Source organism: Vespula pensylvanica, chromosome 6 (assembly GCF_014466175.1).
Source record: "Vespula pensylvanica isolate Volc-1 chromosome 6, ASM1446617v1, whole genome shotgun sequence".
NCBI classification, from domain to species: Eukaryota; Metazoa; Arthropoda; class Insecta; order Hymenoptera; family Vespidae; genus Vespula; species Vespula pensylvanica.
In genome coordinates this window covers 8747379-8759531 of record NC_057690.1, presented here as the reverse complement: position 1 = coordinate 8759531, position 12153 = coordinate 8747379, and the positions used below count along the sequence as shown (strand labels likewise).

The 12153-nt window shown below is 32.1% G+C and overlaps 1 protein-coding gene across 2 annotated transcripts; it reads right to left on the bottom strand.

Annotated features, from left to right (window-relative positions):
* Nucleotides 1–6506: 6506 nt before the first annotated feature.
* On the bottom strand, nucleotides 6507–11849 carry LOC122630115. 2 transcript variants are annotated; one of them, XM_043814250.1, is made up of 3 exons: nucleotides 11525–11849; nucleotides 7477–7692; nucleotides 6507–7391 (listed from the first exon to the last, which is right to left on the bottom strand). In XM_043814250.1, exons 1-3 carry the CDS (start codon nucleotides 11638–11640, stop codon nucleotides 7124–7126), a joined length of 600 nt encoding a protein of 199 aa, XP_043670185.1. In that variant the 5' UTR covers nucleotides 11641–11849; the 3' UTR covers nucleotides 6507–7123. The 2 variants fall into 2 exon arrangements, with proteins under 2 accessions (XP_043670185.1, XP_043670186.1); XM_043814251.1 differs by lacking the exon at nucleotides 11525–11849 and adding an exon at nucleotides 7849–7910.
* Between the last annotated feature and the right edge of the window lie 304 nt (nucleotides 11850–12153).

The window sequence follows — 12153 nt, the reverse complement described above, 5'->3', positions numbered from 1 at the left end:
TTATAAATTGTCTTTTATAAATCTGTGAAATATATATTATTCTCTCGTTTAATTTTTATTTCTATTACCACCATTTTACTTTTGAAATTGAAACGAACTCATTAGAAACATTCAATTACTTTGTCTAGAGAATAACGATATTGTGATTTATTCTCAGGAGAAGAAAAAAGGAATAATAATAATAATTCTTGTTTACACATTAACATGAAACTTACATGTATTCATAACTCTTCAACCCCCCCCCGTCTCTGACACATTTTCTATATATATATATATATATATATATATAAAAACTATCATCTTCAATGTTCACACGAGATATATATCTCTTCTTTTTGTCTCCCACATATACACAAAGAAAATATTACGACAAAGAGAACAAAGTAAATAAAAAATAAATAAATTAAAAAAAGAAAGAAAGAAAAAGAGAAAAGAAGGGAAAAAAAGATGTGCGTGGCACATAGGGAACGCCTAGACGAGAGGACAAAGTAGAGAGGAGAACACGCGTGTTCGCGTGTCAATGGGCGTGTGAGTTCTCCCTCTGTCTTTCTTCTTCTCTCATATTTGCGTGCACGCGGTGAGCCCTTGCCCCCACCCCTTTCGAATATGCGCGCGCTCACCGCGGAACCCCTACATTAATGTTTTCAGTCACAAGCTGGAAAGTTTTGTGATGGCAACCTCGAGCTAACAGTTACCCTGGAAACGCTTTGTTGTGCCACGAGGGATGAAGAGGACAGAGAGAGAGAGAGACAGAGAGAGAGAGAGAACTATCCCCACCCTTAAAACCCACCCCCAACTTACGAGAAACTCTCTGTCCCACGACGACTCACATCAGACTATCCTCTAATCCGACTTAACTTGACCTAGCCCAAAACTTATCTCTCGCAAAACACTGTATAATATATGGGTATGTATCTACGTATCTGTCTCTGTCTATCTGTCTGTCTGTCTATCTTTCTGTCTTTCTTTCTGTAAATGTATGCGTGTACTATTGAGTTAGCTAATAAGTATAGTAAAATTTATTAAATCTACATAAATAACATTGTATCAGGTATCGCATACTAAAGATTTTGACATTACTTATTGGTCGATTAAATACTATACTATACTACTTTTAAATACTATGCTATACTATACTGTATTATAATACAATGGAAACTTAGTAATGTCGACAATTTGCAATATTTTACATCTAAATAAATGACTGTATTCAATATGTTTTTTTTTTTTTAAATATAAATTTCTACGTTACTATATATATTATAATATTGATTTGGTCACTAAGTATATCGTCGAAATTAGCAGTATTTTGTATTTAAAAATACAATGTTGTAAATACACACGTATAATGTAGCTGTATTTAGGATGTTTTATTAAAAATTTTGACGTTAAACACTTATTAGTCAATTTGATAGTGTACTATAGTATAATAACGTCGAAATATTTGCAGGATTTTTATTTACGTTAATAACACTGCATTCAAAAATTTTTTATAGAAAATTTCGACACTCTTTCTTGATCAACTCAATATTACTATATAATGTATAATATACTATAATAATGTCGAAAAATTTTTTAAATTTTATATTTAGATAAATGCTGTATTTTTAGTATTTTTTACAACAAATTCCGATATTACTGTAATATAGTATAGTTTTGAATATTTCAATAAATAATATCAATATTTTACAAAAATATCAAAATTGCTATTGTTTAGTATATTAAATTCAATATTGTTTGTTGACATAATAAAATACTGAGAATGTATATTACTTATTAGACATATTTATCTGGAAACATATTTATGTATGTAAATGGTATTCTGTATGTAAATAAGTATATATGTATATATATAAAGTCCATTAAATCTAATGGACGTTATAGAACAAGTTAGAGAAACAGTACCACGCATATACAAATACATAGGCATATCTAAGAAAGACACAAGAAATAGGAATAAGGAGACTGACGCCTATTCTTGTTCTAAATTCCAAACAATTAACTAGACTGTGACTGAATGTTACGTAAAACCGTTGAAGAAATTCAAGAGAGAACAAAAGACGACAGAGAAAACGATTCACCAAAACGAGAAGCATTGTTATCGTTATTCGAACGTTTGTAATAACTTGAAAGAACATAACCTCAAAATAAGTTCTCACGAAATAAAATAAAATCGAAAAACCGACTGAATATAAACGTCTGGTCTTTAACGATTTTATGTAACTACTTTTTCTCTTTATTTTACTTGTTTTTATTTTCCTTTCTTTCTACATAAGCTATCGTCCATGTCACATGACTTAATTTCTTCTAAAAATGAAACAAAAAAAATTAAAAAAATAAAAAAAAGGTGAGATACAACTCGAAGATCGCAAGATATATATATCATGTATCTAACGGTCATGCGACTTCCGTTCATCTCAATACAGTTCATGAAGTAACATGAAATACTACAGAAAGTAGACGCGCTCGTTCGCGGGCACGAATTTCCACAATGAAAACTGGTCACGTAAAATCGTAACACCGTAATACCCGCGTTCCAAGGATACACGTTTTGTATTCAAAATACTTGTTTACTCTCGACTGGTTTGTCTACGCGTTGGTCGGACACAGTAACAGCGCCACACCAAAGCAATAGAAAAGCTTTTTCGACGAATAAATGAACGGGAAAAAAACATTACATGGATTCTAAAATCAACTTTTCTTTTCTACTTTTCTTAAATGTGATTTACAAAATATAAAAAAAAAAAACTCGTTTTTATCATAACAGAAAAAAAAAAGAAAAAGTAAAACGTCTGTAAAAGATTATTAATAAAAATTGAATCTAACAAAATATTATTCAACAAAAAAGAAAAAAAAATTAATTAATATGAATTAATCAAAGTATATTTTAATAAGGAACGATATGATATGGGATATTGGTGATCCTAACTATGTTCCGAAAAAACCGAATATAAAAATACGAAAAAAAGAAAGTAACGAATATTTTTCTAACAAGTTCTTTAGATATCTGTATCTTTCGTGGAGTTATTATTATCCAAATACCTCCTACGAAAACTCATGATCGTGCTCGAAAGCATTCCAGTGTAATACCTTACACGTATAGGTGTTGTCGATGGTAAGTGAAGGAAGAAGATGGCGAACGTTGATCGATCCCACGCCATTACTTAACGTACCTACATATATATACTTATATATATTGTATATATATACTTATGTGTATATATATGCTTATATATATATCGTGTATATATATATATATATATATATATATATACTTACATACACTCGTTATGTGTGCGCGCGCACGCGTTGTACTCTGTACGCATATAAAAAAAAAATAATTAAATTTTTAATGAAAATAAATAAATGAAAAGAAGAGAAAAACGAAAATAGAGAGGGAAGAATAAGAACCTGGTCACAAAATTTGTCGAAAACATTTCAAATTCGTTGAAACGATTTCTTACGGATAAGTGTTTATTGGCAAGTCACGTGACTTGTTACCAAAGAAGCTACATGTATACGGCCGAGAGCTAACCTACGCGAGAGTATAAACGCAAGAAATGCTATAGCGCAGATGGTTGCATGCATTCGCAAAGTCTCTCTTTCGAGGTCATCGAGATTCTCCGACGTGCGTTTCGTCGGTTACGCTCGAGTTTCTTAAGACTAACGAGTCTAAGAGAGAGGAATAAAAATAATGCTGATAACGATACATTAATTATTTTAATAAAACCTTGGATCTTGAAAGAGAATATTTTCTGAAAAATATAACATACGCATATAATGTTAATATCAGCATATTATTGTATCAACATATTAGTATATCAACGGATTAGTATATTCACATTTATATATAATGTAGCTGTAATATATATGTAATGTGAAATATCAACATATTATATCAATATACATACACATATATGTTGCTGTATACCCAATGTTGATATCAATTATATTCTATGTAAACGTGTGTGTGTGTAAAATATCCATATATCAAACGAAACAAGCACTTATTATTCGTTCAGAATAATTTAAATTTTCTCCCATCTTGTTACTACGCGCATGTGTTCTATAAATACCTAACCTCAAATTTCGTTCCATCAAAATTTATCCATAACAAATCGCCAAATAGGAAAAAAAGACAAAAGAAATCTTTAAGGTATATAGACAGAAAATAAATTGGACGCACCTAAAAAGAAAAAATAACATTACGTTCGTTGCGATTGAAACATTACAGTCGAGCATAAATAGATAATAAAATAGTGATCCATCGTGTTATCTTGCACGATAACGCGACGGACATACGCAAAGAGGAGGAAGGAGAAACGACTATGATGACTACACGACGACGACGACGACAAGAGAAATCCTCGTGAAGTAGCTCTGATCACGCTGTCTCTTTCTAATGTGTGTAATTCTTCCCTCTATGCCCCACCCACCTCTTTTTTAATCCTAGTCCAATAAAACAAGAGCAGAAAAATTTGTAATCGAAAGAATAACAATGAAAGACAATCATCACGACGACGATAACGATGATTATGATGAGATGACGACGATACGACGACGACGATACGACGACGACGACGACGACGACGACGACAACGACGAGGAGGAGGAGGAGGAAGAGAAGGAGGAGGACTCGGCTATTGACGAGATTTTCCGAGACACGTTGTAATGTTCCGATAAACGCACGAAAGAATTCGAACGAATTCCGACGGAAGAAGCCGAAGCGAACTGCCGGAATTATCGACTTTGGCTGTCGACCCTCGTCGTCGTCGTCGTCGTCGTCGTCGTCGTCGTCGTCGTCGACGACGTCGCCGTCATTGTTGTTATCGTATAATACGGTGCGACGCCTCCTGGAAAAACAACGTGCAACGTCTAGTCTATAAATTTCAAACTCGCTTATTTGTCTTCCTCCCTCTCTCTCCTTCACTCTCTGTTTCTTTTATCTTATATGAAATATTGTATTCGAAAAACAAGGAAATAAGGAAAAGGAAGGAAATAAAATTAAAAAAAAAAAAAAAAATAACAAACGACGAAAAAAAGACAATCGAAAACTTGTATACAAGTTTACGTGTTCCATCCTACAACACTGCATCGAATTGAAGAAGAACGAAACGATCGTAAGGACAGGAAGGAAGGAGGCAAAAAGACGACGAACGAACGACGAACGACGAACGACGAACGACGAACGACGAACGAACGAACGAACGGACGCGCGCGCGCGCGCGAACGCGAGCGTGCCCGCCAGTGGCACAAAACTAACCCCCAAAAAGTCGAGTAACGTCGGCACGCCGTTACTCCATTAGCGAAGTAAAAAAACGAACGTGCTACGTGTACAAAATCGTTTACCGTTTTAACTTTTAACTCGACGGAATATGCCGGGAACGATGAAAGAGAGAAAAAGATAGAACGAAAGACAGAAGAGAAAAAAAAGAAGAAAAAAGACGAGAAACGGGCGAACAGGACGCTTTTTCACTCAACACTTGAAAATTATTTAACGAATAACGTACAACGTCAATCTTCGACGGCACAATGATTTTTGACTTACCCGTTATAGCGGCACAGTTAGTAGGCACGCAGAAGACTGCTAAAAACCGGATCAATTCTCCTTCACAAACACGAAAACTTCGGCAGGCAATCACGGGGCACAATGGCGAGCCGCCTTGTGCGATGCGCCGGACGGACCTAATGCTACCGCCATCTGCCGACTTACTAGCTGTACTTAACCAAGCTACACGATTCGACGAAATGGACCAATCAACGTCGAGCTTGCCTTTACGCGGGAACTCGCTTGGCGCGAATCATTCGCCACGTTGTCGCTGCTGCACCATCGCTATGTGTAACCACGATCGCCATTTTTTATCTACTTTATCGTTCTTTTACTTTTCAATATTTTTCATAAAAATTAACATCGAACGTTTTTAACTCGAATGAATCCAACGATATTTTTGTATATTAATTATTCGAATTGTTATTTTGTTTCTGTTTTTTTTTTTCTTTTTTTTAACTAAATTTTAACTAAATTTCACATAAAAAAAAATATCGACCGTGACAAATCGTATCACGCAAAGTTTTTTTTTTGTTTTAAATTGTCTTATGATGCAAGACGATCAAGATAAGATAAATATTACAAAAGATATGCAATCATACGGAAAGAAGTTACAAACGAACAGTAAAAAATATGAAGAAATCGAGAGGAAAATTTTTCATGCTAATCTATCGAAAGAAAGGATTTTGTTTGAAATAGAAGAAATGAAAATGAGAAACGAGATGCTCAAGGTTCGATTAAGAAATATTCATGATAATTATTTGTCCTGCGTAATATTTAATAATCAACAAAAATACGAGGAAGAAACTCGCGGGAAATTTGAAAAGTTAACGATCGAACAAGATAATTTGAAGGAACGTTTGATCGAATACGAACGATCAAAGGAAGAAAATGATGAAAAGATCAAAGAATTATCTATAACAATAGAGATAGAAAAGGTAATTAATATAAAATACCCTTTTATGAGATTAATTATAATTATGATAATCATTTTATGTTCTTGTGTAAATACACTCTATAAACGAGATGTTACAATTAATTTAATAATATTTCGTAGAAAAGAAATATAGCTTTACGTCGTAAATTAGAGAGAGCATCGAGAATGAAAAATATCTCGCAAGAGTTACGAGATAAAATTAACGTTGTCCTAACCAACAAGTCATCAAATGAAATCTAACAAAATTGACGAATTAAGTAACATTTATGAATATAAAATCATTTTCTTTTACTACGGCATAAAAATGGACGATTTACTATGGCAATAAACATGGTCAATTTAATATGACATAAAAATTGACTATGATACACGACCTATAAATCGGTATGACCTATAAATCATACAAATAAAGAAATAAAATTTTTAAATGGAAATTGAAATACTTCCACCAATCCCTTTTCAACATATTTTGAATTCTTTCGTTGATCGTCACACCATAAACGGTCTTTTTTCTTGATCATTCATGATCATTCCATGAATAGAGATTCTACCTCTTTGTCTTCATACTTCTTCTCTAACAATTCGATTGAAATCCTCTTATCTCGTATTTGCAAACAAAACGACAAGAGAGTCTCAATTTAATCTCCTTCCAATACTTGGAGCAAATGTTGCAACTGCTCGACTTGATTTTCCAAATGTTCTTGAATCATAGGAGCACGGTGTAAATTCTTTGCTATTCTGTTACCGGTAGTGCACACCTTAGCTCTATCATTAGCCAGTTTCTTCATTAACGTAGCATTTTCATTCTCTATTTCAGTCAACCATTCCTCTAGTTTTTCACTTTCCATCTTAATCTTTTCTGCGTCTAGAGATCTCAAATGTAATTTAACATCCCCAGGTGGTCTCCTACATATGTATATGTATATATACACAATAAATATTACTACAGTAATAAATTATTTATAAAATGAACTAGAAATTCTTAGCATACCAAACAGTTTCATTAGTAACTGTATTTCCTGCTTCTTCGGACAGTTTGGAAAGTTTCGTCAATCCAGCTTCCAATGAACCCTCTTGATATATTTCATTCAATTGATCGTTCATTTTCTCCAACAATTCATCGACCATAGCTTTATACAATTTGCGACCAAGCGAAGAAGATGGCTGTTTCTTAATGATAGTCAATAATTCGAGAAACTCTTCCTTACTGAAACAATAAACGAAATTGTTTTGCTCTCTTTGAATTCTTTCTATTTCATATAATTATATACAGAACAGAATAATTTTTATTCGCAAGTTATAAGTAATATTAAGTAATAATATATGTTCCTATCTCTTGTATATAAATGTATATACTACATATCTAAAGAGAACAAATACAGTATTAATATTAACGATATATGTAGACATAACCTTATTCAAGCTTTCAAATATGCCGGCATTCTTTTCAACGTACTTATATACATATATACGATCGCATATTATATGCAGTGTGTAACTTTATGTGACGTAACACACTTCTACATATAGACAATGTTTTCAAAATAGACCGTATTCCAAACCAATTAAATTATCTTCTTACACACAAGTCGTGCACAATCGATACAGGATTTACATGAAGTCTGGTAATACTTTAAATAATTTAAATGGTAAAAGTGTTATCGGAGTTTATGTGAACTCTGTAAAAATGGAAATATATGCGCATGAATCGTATCATAATGATCAAATTTTGTTTCTTTTTAACCTAACTCGAAACAAACTTTCCTAAGTTCCCCACTTCTACTGAGGCTTTCAATCCACGAAGCAACGCTGATATATATCGGATCCTTCTATCGGATTACGACAGCAGACAAACAATGGATACTAACCGATTGCGCAATCAATGGAATTTCTAAAAGGATTAAACCTGAGAATGATTTTATCATGAAAGTTAACCTGTAAAGTAAACTTATCTATGGTATAAGAATATTTAATGATAATAAAAGTTGATACAAATGAAACTGTTAATTAAGCCAATAATGAAGATAATTGAATCTTTTTAATTTTCTAATTTCTAATCAAACAATAATAATCTTATCATAAAAATATTGATCTATAAAGTAAACTGCTGTAAGGATGTACTTATTGATAATAAATTGATACTAATGAAGTTGTCAATTAAATCAAAAGTAATGATAATTTTCGAATCTAATCTCCTAATTTCTAATACATACATTTTAAGAATATATCTTAAGAACAATTTTATTGCGAAAGTTAATCGGAAAGGTACTCATAATATATGGTAAAAACACGCATTAATAATAAATCGATATATTAAAATTATTTAATTGAAACAGTAATTAAAATTAAAAATTAAAAAATAAAAATTAAGATAACTATTGAGTATAATTATCTAAAAATGATATATATATATATATACATAAATAAAATATATAAATATAATATATATAAAGAAATTTTATATATATACATATATAAGGAATAAAAAAAATTACAAATAAGAATTTCAATTTCATAAAATCTTACCAATTCTAACTAATAAAAGAAACAATTTCTTCAACGTCGATATAGTATGCTCGATCAGGCCGGGACTGGTGCAATTTGATATCAATGCTACATATTTGCATTAGTCCAGACCTAACTGAGTACACTAATCATTTCTTTTCAACTTTCAACTTCAATAATGACGGTGACGATGATGACGACCCTTTTTTCACAGTGTCTATCATATGTACCATGACAAATGACTATTCTTTTTCTTTTTTTGAATTTAATTTTAAGACTTGAAAACACTGTATAAGAAAAAAATGAAACAAGAAATTGTCTTCGTTCTACGATCTCGATCGATCGACAACCGGCACGATATTCACAATGCGAGGGTCGCTCCAACAACTGCGGCTTCCGTTGACGATATCTCTCTCTCTCTCTCTCACACACACACAGACACACATTCTCTCTCTCTCTCTCTCTCTCTCTCTCTCTCTTCCTTTCGTAGTAGTGTAGTAATACACGCTTAGGGTCCTTTGTTTCCTCGAACATTTCATGGAATTCCTCGAAGGTCAACCGGTATACCAGCGTTGCTGAGTTTCTCGGAAGAGGAAATAGAAGGAGGACGATTAGTAAAGAAGTTTAAGAGAAGGAGATGAGAGGATAAAATCTCTTTAACGGTTGTGATTCTTAGAATGAGAAATGTATAGAGAAAGAGAAAGAAAGAAAGAGAGAGAGAGAGAGAGAGAGAGAGAGAGAGAGAGAGAGAGAGAGAAAGACGCGTAATCCTTTCGATGGTGACCGAAGAACTCGATGGCCACGTCAGAGAACGAAAGAACGAAAGAACGAACGACGAATTAACATGCGAGTCGCGAAGGCCAATGACATCGAGTGACACCATCGTCCCAGCGACCTCAACATTTTCTTCCCCTCCACACGATATTCTTTTGCTTGAGATCATATCGTTTGTAACTAGGTAGATATAACGTACTTTCGAATAAATACCCGACATTGTGAGAAATTAATTATTTCGTCAAAATTTTTGTTCCACGATAAAATAAATATAATCAGGATTTATACGTTTCGCGACATTTTAAATAAGTGATTTTGTAAATTTTTCTTTTTTTTTATTTTTTTCCACGGGGAAAAAAAAACAAATATGTACACGAAGATTATACGATTTTTACATTTCAAATTTATAAATAGTAACATTTTTACAATTTTCACATTTGAAATTTGGCGCCTTATAAATGCAACATTTATACGATTCTTACATCATCAATTTCGCGTCTTAGAAATTTATGATCTTATTTTTCCAACGATCTACTTTATTGCCGTCATTTTAAATATTTTTCGAAAACCGCGAAATGTCAAATATATTTCTTTTATAACATTCTTTTTCGGATCATTCTGATTAATTTTTCAGGAAATACTGCTTACAAATGATTCGATGGAACGACCAACGTGTACACTCATGATCGAACGATGCTAATGCAAAACTGTGACCGCCTTTTTTCGTTCCTTTCACTTGAGAGTCGAACGCGGAAACATCGTTGTAATCGACCATCATTTTGCTGAGGTTATGATCCATTCGATACGTAATACTAAGGCGAGAGTTAATAAACTTTGTCGAAGTATCTTGCTGGTTGATTAATTTTATGTTGATTAGAAGGGGAAAGCATTTATCACTATATTGTAATTAAATATATATGAGTAAGTGCATTTCCATTGAAGAAAAGTCAAAAAATAAAATACTTTAGATTAGAAGGAAACTACACATAGTATTTGATATGATACGTTCCAGTACAGATTACTTCTTCCTGGAAGCAATCATGAAGCAAGAAACTTCCGGTCATGCTTATATAGCTATAATTATAAGCCTTGGGAGAGAGAATATCTTTGAATCCTTCCAAAAATTATTTTTAATATTGTCATTACTTAATATATGTAACATTTCCATAAGTATTATTCATCTTTGAATACATAACTCGGATTATTTAATTCACGTTACAATAAATAGAGATAAAAATATATATTTTTTTATATAATAACTTTATACAATTTTCTACTTATATCTACTTCTTATAATAATCCACGTAATGTCAAACAAACTTATATCTTCAACTAAAAACTATAGAAGTAATATAGTAAAGAGGTCATGTAATAACACAGAGCATAGAATAATTGTTTGTCTTTATGTAAGAATAGATTCTAGTTTAAAATTCACCTCTATTCAACTATGCTGTCGTCACTGATGAATCATCTTTGTTATAACAACTGTGATTTGCATTCTAGATATATATTTGACAAAGCGAACATTTTCTTGTGAATTCATAAAGGCTATTATGGGTAACATTTCAATAGGAACAAAGCGGATATCATGGTAATAATTAAATAAGTTAATTAAGAGTAGTACAGTATAAATCTGTTCTATTTTCTTTATGAGAAAAAGAGTGTCAAAATTTGAATAAAGTTTGTAAGAAACTTTTATTACATAAAAGAGACTTCGATTATATGAATCTAACTTATAGACTATTATATTTATAACTCACCTAACAGATTCAGAGATGTTTTCAAAACTCTTGGTGATAGCAAGCCGAAAAAGAAGCGCGTTGTTTGCGTGAGGCACTTCGTTTTTCTCACCCAAAACTTCTTCCTCTTGCGACATGTTTGACTCTTTCTAACCTATAAAATTCCTTTCTCGATTTCCACTTCGCCGTAACCCAAATGGAATCTTAATGTTGAAGATTCAACGTTGCATTCCTACTTCTTTCGAACGTATGTGAATTCCTCGAAAACGTGGAGATACGTCACAACCAGCCGCAATGAAACAAACCAAATCTCCATTGACGCCGTTGACTGTGTAACGAACAAAATTTTTCAAATATTGCAAGCAAAATAGTGGAGATGGCACTGCTGTCAAGAACCATTACGAGATCTACCTTATCGATCATAATGTTTCAAATATTTCTTCATGAATGTAAGCTTGGTGACGTTCTCTATTAAAATGTAAATATGTTTTATTATATTTGGAAAATAAAGATAGTTTTTTAATGAAAATAACAAAAATTGTGATATTTAAAAATAAAATCTTTCATAAAAATAAGTATATTTATGTAGAGATTAGAGTTGTACAAATATAAATAATTAAATTTAGATTATAATAATACATAAATTTATA

Coding starts and splice junctions, on each gene's coding strand:
- LOC122630115 (XM_043814250.1), bottom strand. CDS start 11,640: ATGTCGCAAGAGGAAGAAGTTTTGGGTGAGAAAAACGAAGTGCCTCAC. Junction 7,693..11,524: donor AACATCTCTGAATCTGTTAG/GTGAGTTATAAA, acceptor TTATTGTTTCAG/TAAGGAAGAGTTTCTCGAAT. Junction 7,392..7,476: donor GTTACTAATGAAACTGTTTG/GTATGCTAAGAA, acceptor ATACATATGTAG/GAGACCACCTGGGGATGTTA.